This window comes from Diceros bicornis, chromosome 2, assembly GCF_020826845.1.
Source record: "Diceros bicornis minor isolate mBicDic1 chromosome 2, mDicBic1.mat.cur, whole genome shotgun sequence".
Taxonomy (NCBI): Eukaryota; Metazoa; Chordata; class Mammalia; order Perissodactyla; family Rhinocerotidae; genus Diceros; species Diceros bicornis.
In genome coordinates, this window is record NC_080741.1 from 11,511,407 (window position 1) to 11,535,346 (window position 23,940).

The 23,940-nt window shown below is 35.4% G+C and overlaps 1 protein-coding gene across 4 annotated transcripts in view; it reads left to right on the forward strand.

Annotated features, from left to right (window-relative positions):
• The window catches only part of XRN1 (5'-3' exoribonuclease 1), a 115,321-nt gene extending 91,890 nt beyond the window's left edge, over positions 1 to 23,431 (forward strand). Inside the window, exons 33-43 of one of the 4 annotated variants that reach the window (XM_058551721.1) lie at positions 569 to 677; positions 5,852 to 5,913; positions 7,128 to 7,238; positions 7,394 to 7,516; positions 7,971 to 8,121; positions 9,823 to 10,004; positions 11,780 to 11,893; positions 11,986 to 12,088; positions 17,480 to 17,518; positions 17,869 to 18,029; positions 18,514 to 23,431. In XM_058551721.1, coding sequence (XP_058407704.1) covers positions 569 to 677; positions 5,852 to 5,913; positions 7,128 to 7,238; positions 7,394 to 7,516; positions 7,971 to 8,121; positions 9,823 to 10,004; positions 11,780 to 11,893; positions 11,986 to 12,088; positions 17,480 to 17,518; positions 17,869 to 18,029; positions 18,514 to 18,813 — 1,455 coding nt within the window. In that variant the 3' untranslated portion in view covers positions 18,814 to 23,431. The remainder of the gene's footprint in view (positions 1 to 568; positions 678 to 5,851; positions 5,914 to 7,127; positions 7,239 to 7,393; positions 7,517 to 7,970; positions 8,122 to 9,822; positions 10,005 to 11,779; positions 11,894 to 11,985; positions 12,089 to 17,479; positions 17,519 to 17,868; positions 18,030 to 18,513) is intronic. The other 3 variants (XM_058551730.1, XM_058551736.1, XM_058551745.1) reach the window with 3 other exon arrangements.
• The last annotated feature ends 509 nt before the right edge of the window (positions 23,432 to 23,940 follow it).

A 23,940-nucleotide genomic window follows, 5' to 3' on the forward strand; every position in this document is an offset into this window, starting at 1 on the left:
AAAAACTTTTTAATGGAAATTTTTAAAATCATGAAGTGAAGAGAATAGTATAATGAACCCACAGGTACCCATCCCTTACCTTGCACATATCCAATCCTATATTTTATATAACACTTACTCATTTCCCAACCCCACCTACCTCAGAGACAGGATTATTTTGAAGCAAATCTAGAGGGATCTTTAGAGGCTGATATTTCTATTGTGAAGAAATGTTTACCTAAAGTTTAATCTTTTCTTTAGTTTCTGTATTAAGTTCAAGCAAAATTAGATTTAATTCTTTCTATTGAAAGTAGCGGTTTTGTAAAGTGATAGTTTTCTATGTATTTTGCTATTAAAGTAATGCATAGAGAAACATCTGGAGTGATGATTATTATGTTAATAATGGGTAGTGGAATATGAGTGGTTTTTTAAATTCTCTATACTTTTCTGCATTCCTTAAATATTTTTCTAATGAGCTATATAACTTTTATGAAAATGATAAGGTAATTATTTATTAAACATTGAGGAAAAGAAGTGGTTATAATATTAAGAGTTTGTTTAAATCATTTATAAGAATTTTAACTTTCAGGGTGCAGTTCTACCTCAAGAAATAAGTCAAGTAACTCAACATCATAAATCTGGCTTTAATGACAACAGTGTTAAATGTCAGCAAAGAAAACATGAGCCTCACAGAAAATGTAAGTTTTAAGTTAGAAAAGTATACTTGTGTTGCTAACTGCTTCCTTTTATTTTTATTAATTAATAGCTTTACTGAATTATAATTCACATAGCATAAAATTCATCCTTTTAGAGTACACAATCAGTGGGTTTTTTGTATTTTCACAAAGTCGTACAACCAATGCCACTATCTAAGTTTAGAACATTTTCATCACCCCAAAAAGAAATACCATACCTATTAGTAGTTATTCCTCCAGCCCCTGGCAACCACTAATTTACTTTTTGCCTCTATGGATTGGCCTATTCTGGACTATTGGCCTATTCATATAAATGGAATCATAAAATATGTGACTTTCTGTGACTGGCTTCTTTCACTTGGCGTAATATTTTCAAGGTTCATCCATGTTGTAGGATCTATATCAGTACTTCATTCCTTTTTATGGTTGAATAATATTCCATTGTACATTTTGTTTATCCATTCATCCATTGATGGATATCTGGGTTGTTTCCACTTTGGGGCTGTCATGAATAATGCTGCTGTGAATATCCATGTACAGGATTCTGTGTGAACATATGCAATTCTCTTGGGTATAGATGAATGAGTAGAATTACTGAGTCATGTGTTAACTCTATGTTTAACTTTTTGTGGAACTACCAAACTGTTTTCCAAAATGGTTGTACCATTTTACATTCCCAGCAGCCATATTTGAGGGTCTAGTTTCTCCGCATCCTCCATAGCACTTGTTAGTGTCCATCTTTTTTATGATAGCCATCCTAGTACGTGTAAAGTGGAGCCTCCTTGTGGTTTTCATTTCCAATTCTTTAATGATGAACAACATTGAGCATCTTTTCGTATGCTTATTGGCTGTTTGTATATCTTCTTCAGAGAAATGTCTATTCAAATCCTTTGCTCATTTTAAAATTGGGTTATTTGTCTTTTTATTCTTGGGTTGTAAAAGTTCTTTATATATTCTCTATACTAAGTGCTTATTCATTGTTTGATTTGCAAATATGTGCTCTCATTCTGTGGATTGTCTTTTAACTTTCTTTATAGTGTCCTTGAAGCACAAGAGTTTTTAATTTTGATCAAGTTCAACTTACCTATTTTTTTTCTACGTTTTCTTTGGTTGCTTGTGCTTTGGGTGTCATATCTAAGAAACCATTGCCTAATCCAAGGTCACAAAGATTTATATTTATGTTTTCTTCTAAGAGTTTTATAGTTTTAATTCTTAAATTTAGGTCTTTTTTCCATTTTTGAGTGTTTGTATATGGTATGAGGTAGAGGTCCATATTCATTCTTTTACATGTGGATATCTATTTGTCCCAGCACCATTTGCTAAAACACTGTTCTTTCCCCTACTGAATTCTCTTGGCACTCTTGTCAAAAATTAATTGACCATAGAGGGCCGACCCCATGGCCTAGTGGTTAAGTTCGGCATGCTCCACTTCGGCAGCCCAGGTTCAGTTCCTGGGTACAGACCTACACCCCTCAGTGGTGGCCATGCTATGGTGGTGACACACATACAAAATAGAGGAAGACTGGCACAGATGTTAGCTCAGGGTGAATCTTCCTCAGCAAAAAAAAAAAAAAAAATTAATTGACTGTAGATGTATGGGTTTATTTCTGACATCTCAATTCCTTTCCACTGATCTATATGCCATCTTTATGCAAACAACACACCATCTTAATTGCTATAGCTTTGTTATAAGTTTTGAAATTGGGAAGTTTTGGTCCTCCAACTTTGTTTTTCTTTTTCCAAATTGTTGTGTCTGTTCCGGTCCCTTGTGCTTCCATATGAATGTTAGGATCAGCTTGTCTCTTTCTGCAAAAATGGCAGCTGGAATTTTTATAGGGATTGCATTGAATCTGTGGATCACTTTGGGTGGTATTGTCATCTTAACAATATTAAGTCTTCCTATCCATGAACACAAAATGTCTTTCCATTGTTTTGTTGTTGTTGTTGTTGTTGTTGTTTATTGCAGTAACACCCATTGTTTAAGTCTTCTATAATTTCTTTCAATAATGTCTTGTAGTTTTCAGTGTACAAGTCTTACACTTTTTTAGTTAAATTTATTCCTAAGTATTTTATTCTTTTTAATGCTGTTGTCAATGAAACTGTTTTCAGTTGGAATGGAATGGAATTTAGGGGAGCTGGGATTGTTCATTGCTATTTATAGAAATAAAACTGACTATTATATATTGATCTCGTATCCTGCCATCTTGCTGAACTTGTTTATTAGCCCTAATTTTTTGTGGCTTCGGCAATTAGAGATAGTTATACTTCTTCCTGTATAATCTGGATGCCTTTTATTTCTTTTTCTTGCCTAATCGCTGTGGCTAAAACCACCAGTACAACGTTGAATAGAAGTGGTGAGAGTGAACATCTTTATCTTTTCTTGATCTTAGGGATAAGCTTTCAATCTTTCGGCATTAAGTGTCATGTTAGCTCTGGGGTTTTGGTATATGCCCTTTATTAGGATGAAGAAGTCTCCTTCTATTCCTAGGTGGTTGTTTTCTTGGAGAGATGTTAGATTTTGTCAAATGCTATTTTTGTGTCTATGGAGGCAATCAGATGGATTCTGTCCATTATTCAATTAATGTGGTATATTCCATTGATTGTTTTTCATATGTTGAACCAACCTTGTATTTCTGGGATAAATGCAAGGTGTATAATCATTTTTATGTGCTACAAGATTTGATTTGCTAGTATTTTGTTGAGGATTTTTGTTGATCTGTATTCATAAGGGATGTTTTAAGTTTTCTTTTCTTGTGATGCCTTTGATTTTGATATGGTAATACTGACCTCATAGAATGTTGGGAATAACACTTTGAAAGAGTGCTAGCCTCATTCTGATCTCTCTGGTGGCAGCCAAGCTATTGGTTTCACCAAAACAGCTGGCTGTACTTTTCAAGGCTACTTGGAGCTGGAGAGTGGGGAATGGGACTAGAGCAAGTTAAAATGCCACAAAGCTCACTATTCTAAGATTCAGTCTCTTTCTTGAATAAACACTCTCTGGATTGCTGCAAGCCTTTGATTAACTTCCATAGTTCTGAAAAATTGGATTCTGGTAATTTATGCCCATTTTCTCATTGCTTTTATGGAGGAGAGAATTTTTAGAGGTCCTTACTCTGACATTTTTGCTGATTTTGCTCACTAACTACTTTTGGAGATAAATTTTATTTAGAGTAATCAATTTACTTTTCTGTGTGTAAACACTTGCCAATTAAATTAGTCCAAACTATATTACAGATTTTTGTTAAAAATATGTACAAATATTTTGTTGTTAATACTGTCTTACATAATTTATATATTTTTACTCTTTTCATTCCTTTAGTAGTGTCTGCTATGTTCCAAGCACGGTAGGGAATGCAGATGCAGGGATGAGAATCTTCATCTTGCAGTTACTGTTTCTCTTCTCTTGATCAAAGTATTCCCAAACTGCAGCAAATTGCTCTTCATGCTCACAATGTGGCTCATTTGTTATTCATTCTTTTATTTATTCAACTGCTACCTATTGAGCTGTTATGTGCAAGGCACTGTTCTAGGTGCTAGGAATATGTGAGTGAACAAGACAGACAAATATCCTGGCTTAATGGACTTTACATTCTGAGGTGGATAATAGGCAAGTAAACAATAAATTCCATAATCTGTAGTAATGATAAGTGCTATGATGAAAAATAAAGCAGATTAAGAGAAAAAAGTGATGGGGTGCTATTTTAAATAGGATAGTCAAGGAATGCCTCTATAAGGACATAACATTTGAGCAGAGACTAAAATAAAAGGGGAGCGGAATGGGATAAGCTATGCAAAAAGCCTGTTGAAGAGCTTTCCAGCAGAGGAAGTGCACAATGCTGCGTCTAATTTATGATATTTAATATGTGCGTGGTATTTTATGTATCTACATATTACATGTAGTATTAGAGTGATTTTTTAAAATATTTTTCTAAAAAACTATTTTCAAAAAAATTTTGTGGTTTTATAATTTTGGTTCAATTTGGTAACTGCTAGACTATTTTTTTGCACCAGTATCTATAAGTTATTTTTGTTTCTTTTATATTTTAAGTTAAATGTGGATTAATGTTCCTATAAATCTGATAAATATAGCTTAAAGATTATTTATTTAATTGAACTGCATTGCGATTTTTCTTCAAATTATTATTTACATGAATATATGTAAACTATTTGCATTATGTGGAATTCCAATTAGTTTTGTGTGTATGTCTCAACAAAAGTTTAATATCGATACATGTCAATTCACTTTTTCTCCTTTTTGCAAGATTACTTCCTTCCTTCCTCTGTTCCTTGTCTCCCTCTCCTTCCTCCTTTCCCCTCCCCCTTTTTTTCCCTCTCTCTGTTCCCTCTTTTCCCTTCCCTTTCCATCTTCGTCCCTTCCTTCCCTCCTCTCTCATCCCATCCTTCCCCTCCCCGCCATCCCCTCCCCCTACATCTTTCCTCATCCTCTCTTTCTCCCTTTCCTCCCCCCGCCACTTCCGTCCTTCCTACTTTCCTCCCTTCCTTTCTTCCTTTTTCCTTTCTTCCTTCCTCTTCTAATTCATCTTTTTCATTTCCCCTACCATTCCCCCAATTTCCCCTTAACAGGAATACTGAAATAACTTCCTAATTGGTCTCTCACTCTCCTTCTGTCTATCCAATAAGCCACTGCCATATTCTAATCTTCCTGAGGCACAATTCTGAACAGCTCACTACTTGCTCAAAACCTTTCTATGATTGATTGCCCATTGCCTACCAGTTTAATTCCATGGTCTTCAAAACCTTGCAGATGATTGCTCCAACCTGCTTCTCTAGTTCAGTTAAGCTCCATTCTACTCCTTAACCTCCAGTGGAACTGGTCTATTTAGAGCTCCATAGACACGTTACTTGCTTTCTGCTTCCATGTCTTTTCTCCTATTATTTCCTTTGCCTGGAATACTTAGCCTCCTATTCTGCCCTTTGGAAACCTACCGTCCTTCAAGGCTCAATTAGATGCTACCTTTCCTTTTCTCTTATTGTTGTTATCTGTGAGTATCAATTCTACCCCTCATCTAGAATATAAATTCCTCAAGATTGGGCCTTTTTCTTCTTGGAATTCTGTGACTCTAACACAGTGCCTTGCTATGGTAAATATTTGGTAAATTTTCTTGGTGTGCAGCAAGTTCTTTCATTTACCAAAATTTCTATTTTCTTGTCTCTAGTTAAAGAAGAGTGTAAGAGTCCTAAAATGGAGAGTCGGTCACAAAAAATGTCAAATAAGCAGGTAAGCTTTCTTAAAATCAGATTTCTAGTAGCCAACTTTTGATTGCGTTTGGTGGCTCTGTGGCATCTGACTGAATTTTGCAGCCCTTTCAACCAAAACCTTAAGGTGTGCGGCATGAGGTTTGCTAAAGTCTGACAGTCACTTGGCTGGAAGGTTGCACAGCTAGAGTCCAAAATTCGGAACTAGAGACACTTGAAGTCCTTGTTCTGCTGTTTAATAGCTAGGTGGCCTTGAGCAATTCTCTACACCTCTCACAGCCTCAATTTCTTCATCTTTAAAATGGAGATAAAAATAGATCATTTGTCTCTCTCAATATATATAGTTCATACATTCACACATACATACGAACACACCTACATACATAAGTGTGTGTGTGTGTATATATATCCATAAAATATGTGGAATTATGTTTATATATACAATGAAAATATGTGGATCAACATAACAAAGTTAACAGTTAATTCTGTAGAGTTAGGTTGGTGGGGGGAAGCTGAGATCATTTATGTTTTATTTTGTATAGTCTCTGCTGTTTGATAAGGAATATGTATACATTTTATAATCAAAGAATAACAAATTTTTAATCTAAAAAATTCAACATGTATACTTATGTGCATTTTGTGTATGCATATTATATTTTAATACAAAGTTTGAAAAAATTAGATCTCTTATAAGCTAGTAATACATTAAATTTATAAAAAATGTCTTGCCAGAATATTTGGCACATAACAGATTCTCAGTAAGTGGAACCCATTAATATTTAGATATCAGTCAGTGGTTGAATTATATGACTTCTAAGGCCCTCTCCTTTTGAAACTCTTATGCTATAATTTCCTTTCTTCTAGAAAAGGGATTCATAAACTTTTTGTGCTGTGGACCTCTTTGGTGAAGCTTTTTCTCAGAAAAATGTTTTTAATGCTAAAATAAAACACTTAAGATTTGAAAGAAAATCACTTATATTGAAATGCAGTTAGAATCATCCCTATTGTGGTTTATTGCCTACATTCATAATTTAAGGGAATGCTAAATCTTATTTAGAAGTTAATGAAGATAAAGATGTAATTATTTTCCTCATCTGAGTTTAGGTCCCCTTTTTTTCTTACGGTACAAAAGGGAGAATAGCACATAAAAAAGCTTGTAGCAATTTATTTAGAACATTATTAAGTAGTAACTATAAATTTTATTTGCACAAAAAGCTCATTCTTACTCTTTTATAGACGTTTGGAGGGCCTGCCAAATGTAATATTAAGCTATTGAAGAGAAATGAAAGTGCAGAAGTCTCAGAAAACCAAAAAGTTATGACTGGTTATCCAAATGATATTGATAAGGTAACAGACCACTTATTCAATTTCTCTTCCCAAACTTTAACACCTGGGAAGATGATTGAGTGAAAATTAGATATATCATTTTCGTACATAAAATTCTCAGCTTTTTCTGTGTTCTTGTACTTTCATCTTCATGCATAAAATATTTATTATTTTAGCATACCCCTGGAATTGAGAACTTTTTAGCATCTTTGAATATCTCCAAAGAAAATGAAGTACAGTCATCTCATCGTGAAGAGCCTCCAAGTGAAGAACTTTTGTCACCACAGTCATTTGCTATGGTTCGTAGTCTGTAGGAGCTTTTGTACTATAGTAATTTCACTATTGTTATGCATACATACCCTATGCAACTGCTAACACACTTTTCTCTCATGTGGACTGGGGTGTTGCATCATTATTGTCATCCTCTGAGGAAAACCAGGCTGCCTTGGGCAGTTTAACTGTCTTTTTCTTTTTTTCTCTTTAGACCATACCTCCCTTGCTTTTCAAACATTACTTCTAGGTGATTTGGCCAAAAGTTAAGCAGAAAAATAAGTGTTATTTCTATGCCAGGAAATGTGGGTAATTTTTTTTTAACTATAGGCTATTGATTTTCCTTATTCTCTATCTGAATGTAGTTATCTTAACTTTTAACAATGGAACTCATTAAAAGAAGGATCAATACGCTCTGTAACTCTGATGTTAACTTTTCTCCTCTTATCCCCACCATATCCATACCAATCATTTTCAAAACAGAAGGGAACACGGATGCTTAAAGAAATTCTAAAAATTGATGGCTTTGACACTGTGGACCATAAGAACGAAATGAAACAGTTTGGTAATGTTTCCTCTAATAGAAGAGATGAATATGGATCTTCCTCACAGCCTAAACCAAATAAGAAATTAAGTAAGTAAACTAAGTACTATTACTAATAACCAATATCTTTTCAAAAATTCAGTTCATTTGTTTTCTTTACCATGGGCTTTTTAAAGATAAAACTACTTTTATTTTTAAAAGAATATAACTAAGAATAACAAATAAGAGTATAACTTTTATGCTTATGTCATTTATATATTAATATACCTGTGTAACCAATAGATCAGTAGTCCCTAAATGTCTTCTTGTGATTACTTAAATATTCTATTACAGATACTCATTGTGCAGATCCTTAGCCTGGAAAGGTTTTCACATTCTTGCTTTTTTCCCTCAGTAATTTAAAAATGATTATATAACCTAAATACATTATTTAACTTTTCTAAAACTCTTTTTTCCTATTTATAAAATGAGAATAGCATTGCAAATGACTGTTGCGATAATTATATGACACGTATAAAGCAGTTAGCACTATGTCTGGCACATTGTAGGTGCCAATAATTGATATGAGTATTATGTTAAAATAATTTGACCAACATAAAAATAGAAGAAGCTATAAAATCAATTAAAAATAATTAATGGAGGCAGACATTAGAAAGTGGGTAGTTACCTTAAATCTGTGAAGCCTATGGCATAACATCAGGCAGTAAATGTTATCATTGCCCCTACCCTCCGTGTCCCCTATGCTTTAGTATTTTGTCTATGTTATTATCTGCAAAAGCCTACCAAGAAGAATCACTAATAGAAAAAGAGGTGGGGACAGAAGTTTCTCAGGGAGGTGAAAAACATTTCTGAATAAGCAGATCTGAGTTTATTAAGGATCGAAATCTGGAACAAAAATCAGAGCCTACCTCCATTTATACTCGGGTAAATATTGGGGTAAATCATTAATTAAAAATTCCAGTAACTATTAAGAAACTATTTATCATGGTGACAGACATGCTATTGAAATAGAGCAAAATAAAATTTTAAAACAAAATTGGATAAAGATGGTCCAACTGTCAAAAACAAGTAACTTTTACTTAATTTCAGTATAGTGAAAAAAATCATATACCTTAGAGTCAAGAGCTCAGAATTAAGCACACGTTACAGAACTAACGAGCTCTGTGACTTTGGGCAAGCCATTTAACCTTTTTCTTACTCTATAATAGTAAGAGGTTTAGATTCTTTCTTCACTGGGGTTTGCTCTTATTCTCTTAGTGAGTTTGTTGATCATAAAGAATGTGAACTTTCAGAAATTTTTAATCATCTATGTAACAGCACTTAAAAGAAGGAATTTCAGAAAAACTTTTAAGAAGCATCATTTTGGAGCAACAAAAACATGCATCCATGAATCTCAGAATGTAAGATAGAATTTTGAATCCAAAGCCTCAAAACTTAGGAATTAATTGTAAACCAGATAAAAAAAAGCCATTTGCTTATTCGAATTTTGCCTGTAACATAACTATGTAGTCATTAAACTCTCAAGATGTTAATTTTTGGCAGTCAGCTGCTTATCATATTTTAAAATCTTTATCTTAATCCTGTATCGTTAATCAGCTATAATCATCTAAAAATCTTTATTGAATTCTTAGTAATTTTAGGTAATACTAGATAGTTCTTATATTTGCTTCATGGGAGAGGCTTCTTTTCACCTTTTAACGATTTCCTGCTTGTTTTCTCTAAAACCCTGCAATAATTGCATAGTTCAACATACTTTTTAATATAAATGTGTCCTTTTCTCTTTTTTGGTAGCATCTTATATGAACAAGTCTCACAGTGCTAGTGAGTACCGTAATGCGCAGTCAATGGACAATGTGTGTTGGCCTCCTCCCAGCCAGATCCCTCCTGTGTCCACACCAGTCACCGAACTTTCTCGAATTTGTTCTCTTGTTGGAATGCCACAGCCAGATTTCTCCTTTCTTAGAACACCACAGGTATAGTATACTATTGTTCTATTTACATAAATTCTTTAACACTGAGCATAAATAAATTGACCGAAAATCTTTGGCTAGAGATAATATGATGGGGCTGATTTTTTTGACTTTATGAGCAGCAGATTTATAATTCTTACTCTGGTTGTTCTTTTTATGCATAACCAGAACCATTTCAAACTTTTTGGTCTTAGAAACTCCCCACTTTTTTTGAGGACCCCAAAGAACTTTTGTTTACTTTGTTATATCCATATTTACTGTATTAAAATTAAAACTAAAAAATTTTAAATATTTATTGTTTATTAAAAATAACTTCAGGGGCTGGCCCAGTGGGGTAGTGGTTAAGTTTGTGTGCTCTCCTTCGGCGGCCCAGGGTTCACAGGTTCGGATCCCAGGCGCAGACCCATGCACCACTTGTCAAGCCATGCTGTGGCAGGCGTCACACATATAAAGTGGAGGAAGATGGGCACAGATGTTAGCCCAGGACCAATCTTCCTCAGCAAAAAGAGGAGGATTGGCAACAGATGTTAGCTCAGGGCTAATCTTCCTCACACACACAGAAAAAAATAAATAACTTCAAAAAAATTTAATGAGAAGAGTGGTATTGCACTACATTTTTGCAAATCTTTCCCATCTCTAGCTTAGTAGAAGCAGCTAGATTTCTCGTATCTGCTTCTTACTGTCAGTCTCTTGTGATGTATTGTTTTGGTTGAAATATATGAAAAAATCTGGCCTCAGACAGGTAGATAGTTAGAAAAAGGGAGAGATTTTAATAGCCTTTTTCATATAACTGTGGATATTCTTTGATACTATACTAAAAAGTGGTATTTTCTTAAAAGTTAGTTGCAATGTAGAATCTGAAACTATATCAATAAACTTTTTGTCTCCTCTATACTTATGAGGAAATGAGAGTGAAAAGGGCAAATAGCATCTTAGTATTATTATGAAAATAGTTTTGACCTCAAGGACCCCCAGAAAGGGTCTCAGGACCTTTGGGTCCACAGACAGTGGCGTAAGAACCACTGGCTACGAGGAAGATTGTTTTATCCTTTTTGCATCCAAGTTCTTGATACATTCTCGCCTAAACAGAAAGCAGGATTAAACTAATAATATATAAAAATAGCTACCTTTTGAAAAGTACAATTTTTTAAAACTCTTTTTTGTAAAGGAAAAAAAGTATAATGTAAAGAGTTATAATTTAAATGTGAATATAAAATTAGTCAGACCTTCTGAGTCTTTTAGATTTTGGCAATGAATTCATATTAGCAAAATATCTGCAATTTAGAGGATGGTATAAAGGAGAGGTCAGCAAATTTTTTCTGTAAAGGGCCAGATAGAAAATATTTTAGGCTTTGTGGGCCATATGGTGTCTGTCACAGCTACTCAACTCTGCAGTTATAGTATGAAAACAGCCATAAGCAATACATAGAGGAATGGACTTGGCTGTGTTCCAATAAAACCTTATTTACCAAAACAAGTGGAAGGCCTAGTTTCCCAACCCTTGCTAAAGAAAAAAGTTTTGCTGGCTTTCATTTGCATTAGGATGCTTGACCCTTCAGCTAGCTTAAAGAGCATTTTATTTTGTAAACATTAAAAGATAAGGCAGGAATTCTAAAGTGTTTGCTTGGCAACTGAAAACTTAAACTGATAGACCTTTTTTGAATTCTTAAATTCTTTTTTACAGAATGTCAGATGAAATTATTCTACTTGTTTAGACTAAGCTTTTGGGGAGAAGATCGACTTCCTAACTTCATAGACATGGGTATTCTCTTTTTTAGACAATGACAGTTTGCCAGGTAAAGTTATCCAATGGCTTGTTGGTGCATGGGCCACAGTGCCATTCTGAAAACGAGGCCAAGGAAAAAGCTGCACTGTTTGCTTTACAACAATTGGTGAGACCTGTTCATTACCTCTCTTCTACATTTTAATTAATCCTTATGGATGTGTTTGTTGCATTATCTTATAACTTGTAATACTTCCATAGGGCTCCTTAGGAGTTAATTTCCCTTTGCCTCCACCAATAATTCCAAATTATCCTCCTGCCGTATCACCCGGAACCATTCCTCCAGTTTTTTCCCAGACTACTGGTAAGATATTTTGCTCTTCTAAATATTTGTTATTAAGTTATTATTTTTAGAAAGTTCTTTTAAGAAGCATCATTTTGAGGAAACAAAAAAATGTGTTTAAACGTCTAGGGAATGTAAGAAGGAATTGTTAGAAGTAAGCCTGAAACCAGAGCCTACAGATTCATTTAGAAATAACCATTCCTCTCCTACAACCTCTGGTGTGGCTGGAGTAGGACAGTTGTTTGTTCTGGACAGCCTCTTTTCCCTAGTAGCTGCCAACAGATGAGTTTGGGTTTAAGTTAAATATCAAAAACACAGCCGGGGCAGGAGGCGGTTGGTGCGGCCCGCTGGCGCAAGTGGTTAAGTGCGCGCAGCCTGGGGTTCACAGGTTCGGATCCCAGGCGCGCACCAACACACCGCTTGTCAAGCCATGCTGTGGCGGCATCCCATATAAAGTGGAGGAAGATGGGCATGGATGTTAGCCCAGGGCCAGTCTTCCTCAGCAAAGAGACGAGGATGGGCAGATATTAGCTCAGGGCCGATCTTCCTCACACACACAAAAAAAACTACAGCCGGGGGGGAAAGAAACAGAGGTGAAGGAAATAAAAAGCAGATAAGGCTTTGAAGGTGGGGATGTGAAAGAAGCTGCCCTTGACGATGAGAGAAATGAAGCGTGGAGGGTTTTTAAGCTTACTATATAGTTTCTGAATATTCTCTCATAATTGTTTTCCTCCTTCAAGCGTAGTGCCTGAGTTATCAAGCAGGTGGCTCCCTTCTTCCTTTAGCCAGTTGGTGACTTTCTAATGTGCTGGGGGAATGGAAAGGTCACTGTGGAATCAGGACTCTCTTTTTGTCCAGGCTCTTTTATTGGCTGACTTTGAGAAAATCATGCAACTTCTTTGGGACTCCATTTTTTTATTTATACTAGACAGTGTCCAGGATCCCTTTGAGACTAACATTTGGTAATTTTATAATTCTAAATCTTAAGTTCATTAAACATTTCTTTTATCACTCCTTTTTCGTAATAGTAGTTGGCTTCTTCATATCCTAAATCATTATCATTTTAAAATCAATAATTTGTTTATTTAATGTTTAAAAAGTTATTTTTCGGGCCGGCCCCGTGGCTTAGCGGTTAAGTCTGTGCGCTCCACTGCTGGCGGCCCGGGTTCAGATCCCGGGCGTGCACCGATGCACTGCTTCTCGGGCCATGCTGAGGCTGCGTCCCACATATAGCAACTAGAAGGATGTGCAACTATGACATACAACTATCTACTGGGGCTTTGGGGAAAGAAAAAAAAAAAAGGAGGAGGACTGGCAATAGATGTTAGCTCAGAGCCGGTCTTCCTCAGCAAAAAGAGGAGGATTAGCATGGATGTTAGCTCAGGGCTGATCTTCCTCACAAAAAAAATTAAAAAAATAAAAAGTTACTTTCCTGAGTCTACTATATGCCAGGTATTGTTCCAGGAGCTCTACATAGCTAATCCTGACTATAAACATTAGAAAGGTTAATTATTCTCATTAAACAAGCTATCTCTTCTGTTTGCCTAAACTCCATTAAACTGAATAATAAATGATTTTAAAAGTGCAAGGCTACAAGGACAAAGAGATGAGAGAAGAAATATCAGCAAATTAGAGTTTTGAAAAGAGTTTGTGATGAGAAAAGCAATTGAAGAAGTCATAACCAATTTGCAAGGCAGGGTTGAGCTACAAACCAAAGTGTCTGTAGAAGAGGATACAAATGAGCTGATGAGCAGGTTGTCCCTCACCATTCCCAAGAGATTCAGAACTTGGAAGTATCAGAAGCTGTCAGAGCTTCAGATGAGGCATGGACTGAAAAGAAGGGGATTGGTTCAAAGTCTATATGTGGAGTGATGGAATCCCTCTCCAGATCCCTGCCCTGCACAGCCAGGCAGTTGCCTGTTCAGGGAAAGACTGGAGGTATGTTCTCCAGAGGGCTCCCTAGATACTGGGGCACCAGGCACAGAGTAGAGAATGAGATATTAGGCTGAAAACTGACATTAAGGTAAAGTGCCTTTTCCCCAACTTATTCCTAGATTATAGCCAGCCATAGCCCCCCAGATAGGAAGTTGGAGGATGGTTCTTTTGAGAAATTCATTAAATTTCAAAAGACTGGCTCACTACCCAATCATCCTAGACAGAAGCCCTCAAGTCATCTAACCTATTCCCTCCCCACACAGACACTGCTTCAAGTCACAGTTTTAGTGTCGTGCTCTTTAATATGAATAGATATTAGACTGTGAGATACCACTGGACATTTTAGGAAAAATCTGTAAAATTAAAAGAGAGAGCCCAAAACGAAGAGAAATGAAAGGGACCTGGAAACAGAGATAATGTAGGAAATAAGGACTTAAGACAGCTATAGTTAATATTCTTAGTGAGATAAAACAGTATTGCAACCAAAAACTAAGAACAAGAATGTATGGAAAAAAGAATAATTGGAGAGCAAGAATTAAATTTTTGAGTCTAAATTTTAAAATTCAGTAAATAAAGCCCTAGCAAAGCCAAGGAAATCTCAGGAAGAAGAGCAAGATAAAAGGTGGAACCTAAGAAAGAAGGGAGATTTAGAGGAACAGTGCACAAATCCAACACTCATCTAATTGGGGTTCTGGAAAAAGAGACCAGGGATAATGGAAAGGAGGAAAGTATCAAGGAAATTAGATAAGAACTTTCCTCAAACTAAAGGACATGCATCTCTAAACTGAAAGGGCCACCAAATGCTTATAGCACAGTGAATGAAAAGAGAGACAGACTGCCTTGAAATTCAGAATACCGTTGATAAAGAGATGGTCCTAAGAGGTCAGAGAGGAGGGGGATATACATATAAAAGATCAAGAATCAGAATCGTATTGCACTATTTAACAGAGGCTAGAAGGCAGTTGAGCATTAAACGCCTCAGAATCCTGAGGCAGAATTAGTTTCATCTTAGATTTCTCTGTATAGCCAAACTATGAATCTAATACAAGAGTAGAATAAAGACTTTTTCAGACGTGCAGACTTACTTCTCATGCACCCTTTCTTAAGAAGCTACTGGATTATATGTTCCAACAAAACAAAACAGTAGTTAAAAAAGAAAGAAAACAAAAGCATGAGATTAAATCACAAGAGATCTAGTATACTTATACAATGAATGGAAATCCCAGAATGCCAGCTGCTCAGTAGGTCTAGAAAGGAACTAGTCCCGGTTGGAAGAGCAGAGGTAGCATTTGGAAAAATATTAAGGATAGGTACTTAGAAGACTAAAGTGCTTTTAAAAGATAATTACTTTTAAAGGATAATTATTTTTAAAAGAGTAAAAAAAGTGTTACAAGAAAAAAAAACAGTCAGAGTACCTCACTTGGCTCTGCAGTGACAATATGTACACAGCCACATACCGTAAACATTGCTTATATATTTAAACAGATATTGCGATATACTTACATTAGAAGGACAGGGCAAGTAGTGAGGGGTGGGATAAAAGAACTGAAATTTGATCTGTCTTAATAGGAAGTCAGTAGATCTAAAACGGCCTAAAGTTGAAAAATCACTAACTAGTAGTATAAGCAAATTATTGAACAGTAGGCAAAAAAACAGCTAAAACAGATAAAGCTGGGATGGAACAGGTGACTGCTGTATTATGTTGAAAACCTTTTTTATTACAGTGTGTATGTAGTACTTTGATTGTTTTAAAAAATGTAATTTGTCTAAGGTCGTAACTTACTAAGTGGCAAAACTGGCATTCAAACCCAAGTCTATCTAATTCCAAAGCCTGTGCTTTTGTTACTGTACTACACTGGCATTCCTTTCCCTGTATAAACAATGTTTTGGTCATAAAATTTTTATGACATAATGGATCTGATGTTTTCATATAGCTCAAGGTAGTAAGTTCACTATAACTTGCAAAATCTAATTTGACCAATTCTTCACTTTCAAAAATGAATCCAGTAACTATATATAAATTAATTTTAAGTAATTAGTATATGTAGGTTACCTAACCGTGTACCCACAAGCTTCTCTAAAAAAAAAATCTGTCAAAAATAAATAAATAAATAAATAAATCTGTCTTATGAGAATATATTATATATAAAAGGAATGATTGTTTTCACCATTTATTCTCAATATTTTGTAGCTTGATATTTTTACCTTTTTCATGTTGATTATTGTATTTATGTTTATTATCGTATCATGTTTATTAGTATAGTCATACTTACCAAGAATTTTAAGGTTATAATTGGAATTCTTTTGGTCTTGTAATAGGTGCTCTCCAATGTTCTAATTAAAATATGTGATATAAGTAAAAGCCAAGAGATTTGAATGTTAATCAGGAGAAAAAAACTTAAGCATCAGATTAACATTTTAAAGTTATTTTGTAGATTTCTATTTTATGGTATGAAATAGTCCCAATGGAGGAAATGTATTTTATATTTAAAACAGTGATTTATTGGGGAAATTGTGAAGCTGACCTATGCATAAGATTAACATAGCATCTTTTAAATAGATGTTAACGTTATGACTGCCACCAAAGTTGCTTATAGATAGTATCAAGACCTAATTTTCTAAATCTTATTAGTGTTTTTCATATTAAAAGTTTTCTTTATCCTGGGATTTGTGCATATGTAATTCATAACACAAAAATACGTTATGATTCTTCTCTCCTGATCCCAAAATTTCTTAAGTGGCTTAATTTTATTTAAGCTATATTATCTTACAGGTCTGGCTGCCTTTTTCTCTCTCTGAGAAGGTTTGAATGCACTGCATGTCTTCTGCAGTGGCAGTGTGCTGGTGCCTCAATTGTCATTGTTTAATGCAGTGGTTCCAAATGCTGCACTGATGCTGACTATCTGCGTAAGAATCACCTGGGGAGCTTGTTGACAATACAGATTCCTGGGCCTCTACGAGTCTGGTCTACTAGGTATGAGGCCATGCCCAGGAACCTGTATTTCACAAGCTCCCCGGGTGACTGAGATACACAAATCAGGTTTGCATACCACTGTTTCAGTGAGCTTTTATTTTATTTTATTTTATTTTTTGTGAGGAAGATCAGCCCTGAGCTAACATCTGCCAGTCCTCCTCTTTTTTTGCTGAGGAAGATTGGCCGTGGGCTAACATCCATGCCCATCTTCCTCCACTTTATATGGGACACCGCCACAGCATGGCTTGCCAAGCGGTGCATCGGTGCGTGCCCGGGATCTGAACCGGCGAACCCCAGGCCGCCGCAGCGGAGCGCACACACTTAACCGCTTGTGCCACCGGGCCGGCCCGGCCCCTCAGTGAGCTTTTAATAAGAAATAAAATGTAAATTAAAAAAAAAAATCCTTGAATTACAAATATTAGAATAGGGAAAAGAAGGATTCTACGTGTCATATGAAAGTGATCAGATTTCAGTATTTGAGCTTTTTCGGTTTTTTTTTGTAGGCTGGGATCACTATGGAAGCAACTTAGCATTGGGGGCAGGTGAGTGAGATCCTTAAGATTTCTCTCTTTGTGCCCTGGCTTTTCTCCCTCAAGGGACAGTTTCGTGACCCTTTTATTATTTATTTAAACAGTATTACAAATATTCCTAAAGCTCATATCAGTATAAGGTACTAGGGGCCTTTGTAGGCCAGATGGCATAATGATAAGCTGACTTCTGTAGGTAGTTCACAGTCCTAAGGGGGCTCCTAAGGTTGAATGTTGTAAGCAAGATTAATCATAAGTGTATGCCCTTTGCAAAGTGAAAAAAGGGTAACAGAAGGAGGTCTTAAATCTCAGGGTTTTGATGATACCATTTTACTAAAAGAGAAATTTTCCATGATTTTCAACAGCTAATATAATGCCTCCATCATCTCATCTCTTTGGCTCACTACCATGGGGACCACCAGTGCCAGTTCCTGGGAAGCCTTTCCATCATACTTCATATTCTGGGAACGTGCCCATGGCTGGGGGAATGCCAGGTGGTGTGCACAATCAGTTCATACCTCTACAGGTGAGACCTAGAAAGAGAATTATTATATTTTTAAGAGAATTAATTTTTTTAATTCTCAAAGACCATTGATAAAAATTTGTTTATTCAATAATTATTTATTCAGTGCCAGCTAGAAGCCCAGTACTGGGTTCTGGGTGCTGAGAATATATTATAACCAGTGATGACCAGTCTGACCTCATCCCTGCTGTCTGAGTTTGTGTTCTAATAAATAATAATAATTGCAGTGAGTAATAATATCCTTTTCTAGCTCAAAATGATTTAAAATCAGGAATATAAATTTTCTTTTTATTTAAGTCATGGAGAATTTTTAAATATTTTATTCATAACTAAATTCCTTGAATTTCTCAAGTGTGATTTGGAGATTATAAGTAGAAGTCACAAGTGAGCAGTGATTAACAAATATTAGCAGCATGGTTTATAGTATTTTCTGACACTAGCTTTTTTTGCCTACATTGTTAATTAATGATGCTTTTATTCCTTAAAGGTTACTAAAAAAAGGATTGCAAACAAAAAGAACTTTGAGAATAAGGAGGCCCAGAGTTCTCAAGCTACCCCCCTTCAGACTAGCCAGCCAGGATCTTCCGATGTCACCAAAGTGATTCCACAGGGGAGTTCATCAGCTTCCTTAAAGTCCTCTCAGATCACTCAACCTGCATCTTCTCAAGTTGAAGCTGCCTCCCAAGGCCGTAGTATGTCTCACCATAAGTCAACACCAAGCTCTTCTTCAAGAAGAAAATCAAGAAAGTTGGCTGTCAATTTTGGCGTTTCTAAACCTTCTGAATAAATTTGGTACTTGGAATTAAATTAATTTCTTTCTTTTCCACACACCTTTTTATAAATCCATATCTGTGTCTCAAAAAAATTAGAATCTGCTATTTTAAAATAATGTTTCAATTGAAAATTTTTAATTTTTTAGTTGTCAGGCACTTTTCATGCTGTTTAAAAGACTATCAAATTGTGCATCTTAAATATGTGCAGTTTGTTTTACATCAATTATACCTCAATAAAGCTGTAAAAAAAAAAAAGACTAAATTAAACCTTGTGTTAAAATAGTATCAGTGGACTAAGCATTAAAATGTACCACTCTAACTGTTGGCCTTATCCTTAGAAGCATCCTGAACTATGAATTAGACATCATATTGCAATAATAATAAACATTTTTTACACTATCATTGAGGAATAATTAAATGGAGCATGAAAATTTGGCCTCAAGTATAATTTACTGAATGTGGATTTTATTTCTCTTTTTAATGATGTAACAGAATTGTCAGGAGAATGGCTTTTATTTGTAAGTATTTTAACTTGTGTTCTGTTGTCTCCGAGGGTCCTCGAGACCTGCCGTGAATGATCACACTTGTGGTGGTGCTGCCAGTTCTGCTTTATCCTAAATTTGTACCAAAGCAACTTTAGAATACTGAGCAGAATATTTCATTTAACTGCTTAAAACTATAAATAGCAATCAGATTTGAGTAAGTAATTACAATTTTTTAGATTCTTCAAGAACCAGCATTAGTAATTTCTAATAAAATTGTTTCAAAATCTACAGGGTATAATGATTAAAAATTAAACTTCTAATGAAATAAAGTTCAAAATATTAATCATGTTAATTAAAATAAATTATGTTATTCTTTTATGTAGCTTTTTACCTGCTTCCTTAAGCATATGTGAGAGCTCCGTTGTTGGTCTATGTGTAGTGCTTCCTGGAACAAATGAAACTCTAAATTTTTTTTAATTCCAAGCTGTGCTTTAATATAGGCACAATCACTTTGTGATGTACATTATTTACACGACAAATGCCTGTCTCATTCTATTTCCGTATTTTTAGCTTTATGCTGAACTGTTCAGTGACTCTGTCATTTTGTCTTTGCATGTCATGTGTGGGTGGATATTGTTCAAGCTGTGGCTGTTGAAATTATTTTAGAATTTATGAAAATTTCTCAGTGGTACCAAGGCCTGAGTTTTTATATATATATTTACCCTTTAGTTTTTGTGATATGCTTATATTTTTAAGGAAGTAAATTATCATACTTTTTTAAAAGTAGAAACCATAATCTTTATATGGAGCTGCTTATTATATCCAGTTTCATTTAGCTCCTTGAAAACTCTGCTGAGTCTTAAAGTAGTCTGTTTGTTTTAAAAAATGCTGGTATTGAACTAAATGGATTCCTTTCCCTAACTGCTGACTTCAGAGTTTCTCTAAATGTTAATAGGATATTTGTATATTAGTAGTGCCTTTAATATAAGAGATAAATATTCATTATCTGTCATTTATTATAGTCTTGTGAGTTTCTGTGATTTTATTTTCTATTAATTTCCTAGATTCAGATGTTCATCAGTTCCCAACATTTCCTTGTTGGGAATGTTTGTTTATCTGGTGTTTATCAATGTTTGTTGGTAGTGGGATCTTCAGTAATGAGGCTCAAGTAATTGTCAGTGTTTGTCCTTGCTGCATCACAAACTCTCGATTTGTTTTAAAAGGAAACATCTATTATGGAAATGCAATACGAAAAAGTTCAATTGTGACAGTCATGTTCCGTTAACCTCTTACTACTTCCATGTATAATGTTTCTCACCGTACATAACTGTATAAACTCCAGCATTCAAGAATTGCCTCACTCCTGTGTGATCACTCCGTGAACAGTGTACAGCCCACATCTTTTTTAGAGCACAGAGGAAGGAGCACATGCCGTCTTCTGAAAACTGCAAGAAAAATTTCAGTAAGCATAGTGCTGCTGAACCCATAAGGATATTTCCCCAGTGTTTGAGCAAAGCAAGCTGACAGTTCTATATGGATGGGCAGTAAAAGTGTTTTCTCTTCATTCCTTCTTCTCTTTTTTCTAAACATATTATTCTAAAGGTCAAGATTGAAGAGGGATTACAATAGGAGACAGCTCCGTAATGACTAGATCGTGCTTGGGTGTTTATCTATATTCTTTTCCCCCTGTAAACCTATTCCAGATGTGGGCCTAAGATCAATAGGGGATGGGTCCTCCCTCCTGTTTTTATCTCATGATAATCTTGAGGAGACTGGATCCATTGATAGTCTGGGAAACTTATAATTTTTTCGTTTTGGATGATACAGACTCAGACCACCCGGAAGTTTAGAAATACACCCATTCAACCGTTGAATCTGCTAAGGACTCTTTGAAAACTGTGGACGATAAGGGGTACAGAAGAGCAGATTCCCCAAATTGCTTCAAGTTTCCACATAACTAGCAGTTAAATCTAAATATCCTTGCTCAGTAATTTTTTTCTTTGTTTTTGAGCACATTAAGTGAATTTTGCAGATTGATCCTTCCAGTCTCATTCTTCCTTTTCACAATTTCCTACATTACCTGATCATTACCTAAGTTTTATAATTTAACAGAATGTATTAATTGATTTAAACGTCATATAGACTAAAGTCTTAAACATCTGAGACTCATTTGCATGAAAAATTAATTCCACCTCTGTGTGTACCTTGGTTTCAATTTAAGACTTTCCTTGCTTTTCAGAAGGATAAGTAGTTTTTTTAGAACTAAAAAAGATAAGGAGATTTTTTTTTTCTCCTTCGTGAGAGAGATGAAGAACTCTTGATGCAGGGTTTTTTTGTTGTTTATTTCCTTTTCTATGATCTGATATTTACTTTGGTTTTAGATTGATATTTCCAAACTAATCTAGATTCTTAACTTTAAGGGTGGGGAGGGCAACGAAGCAGGTGGTTGGGAGAAGGGAATCCCTTAAATAAGACATATCCACTCACTGCGTTTTCATATGTTTCTGGCTCAAGGAAATAAATAAGCTGTGGAGTCTTATGTATCCACTCACTTTTTAATCATCTGTTCTATATGTATTAATGTCACACATTTTCATAGTGATCATCTGATTTTTAACTTAAGATAATTAGAACTGTCCAGATCTCCACTGAGGTTAGTTCTAACACGCTGCTTCTCATTGTTCAGAGCATCTTTTTTAAAGCAACTGTGTACAATTTCCCACCTTTGTGAGCTTACTATATTGCTTAGTACCATCTTGCTTTTAAATTGTGTTTTTACTGTAGAGGAGAATTAATTTATTGGAGAGAATTTTTTGTGACAGGCATTCTCTACCTTTTAAAAAAAAATAGATCACAGAAGTTCCCTTATTTTTCTAGAGCTAATGATAGTACTCACACTGGCAGTGTTCTTTATGTACGTTTTGTAAGCTTTATCAGTGAAACAGTCTTTTCGGCAGAAGGTTTCTTTCCTAGTCAGGATAAAGCTTAAAACTCCAGAAATGAATATTTTTCAGACTGACCTAGTTCATATTTCCATCAGCCCTCTCTATCTTCTGCCAGGGAGCAGAAAGAGACAGTGTTGAAACAGATGGCAACAGGGCTGTGCCGACAGAGGGCGGAAGTGTGACTGCTACCATACTGAGGTAACAACCCGGACATCACTGATCCTTCTTTTAGAGAGAGAAAAATACGTGTATAAAATAGTTTCAGTAGTTCAGAATATCAGCAACCCATAGCTGCTTTCGTGTATGTGTGTGTGTGTGTGAACCAACAGTGATGCCTTGCTCAGTCAATGCATTCAGCCATCTCAAGTGCAATTTGTGATGGAGACTCGGGTTTCCAAAAAAGTTTTACATAGTTAAACTTGTAAAAATTATTTTTTTTCCAACACTACACCCGTTGCTATTGATTATTTCAGCAATTGGTGTACTATTAAATTGCCTAGGCCAAATAATTAAGTTTCTGTAGATGTTTTAGTTATTTGAAGCCAAATTCTCATACCGTTTCTCATGAAATAATGAGTGAGAATTTGGTCCACAGTTTGCTTTAAGTTATTTTATTCCTTTGGTTCCCTTACAGTTAAGGGGCTTTTCTGTTTGTTTGGGGTGGGGGTTTTTTTTTGCCTCAAGTCTCTGACATTTTCTTTTGCCTGCACCCAGTTGCTTCTTTGAGTGTGCTCATCTATTTTGATATATGAGTAGTAGATGGTGTGCTGTATCATCAAAGTGATCAAGATTTTGTTCATTTAAACAATATAATTAAGTATAATTCGTACATATGTATCTTAATTCATGGCTTTTATCACATAACTATTTTATAAGTAACTGGAATTTTTCATTAGATCTTATACAGAGCAGTATTTTATTAAAGATTCAAAAGGGAAGACTTTTGTGTGCTCATTTTGTAGTTTTTGTTTTTTAAATATCTTTACATTGTCTGCAATTAAAGTGTTTTAAACTTGCATTGGAATGGACTCTGAATGTATTTTTGTGTTAAGTTGTACATTTGTAGATTTCTAGCATGAAGTTAGCCTCAAAATATTGTGCAAAAGAATTTTAAAATTTAAGAGTCAGTGAAAGAGTTTAAACCTCTCTACATGTTAAATGCTATCTGGATTTTAATTAAACACTTGAGAATGATTTCACAAGCTGTTCTTGTATGTTTGCGTTAATATCAAAAGTAGAAACATTACAGTATTCACTTAAACCCGATACCCTTTTATATCTGTGTTCAGAATCTATGTCGGGGCCAGCCTGGTGGCGCAAGCGGTTAAGTGTGCGCGCTCCGCTGCGGCGGCCCGGGGTTCCCCGGTTCAGATCCCGGGCACGCACTGATGCACCACTTGGCAGGCCATGCTGTGGCGGCGTCCCATATAAAGTGGAGGAGGATGGGCATGGATGTTAGCCCAGGGCCAATCTTCCTCAGCAAAAAAGAGGAGGCTTGGCAGATGTTAGCTCAGGGCCGATCTTCCTCACACACACAAAAAAAGAATCTGTCATTTAGAGTAAATTGAGACAGCATGATTGGTAGAAAAAGTCTGAATTGTAGATTCAGATGGCCACTGTTTAGAACTAGCTCTGCTTCTTACTAGTTGTAAATAAGTCATTATCATATTAGCATTGGCAAGTTATGTAAGGTCTCAGCCTCAGTTTCATC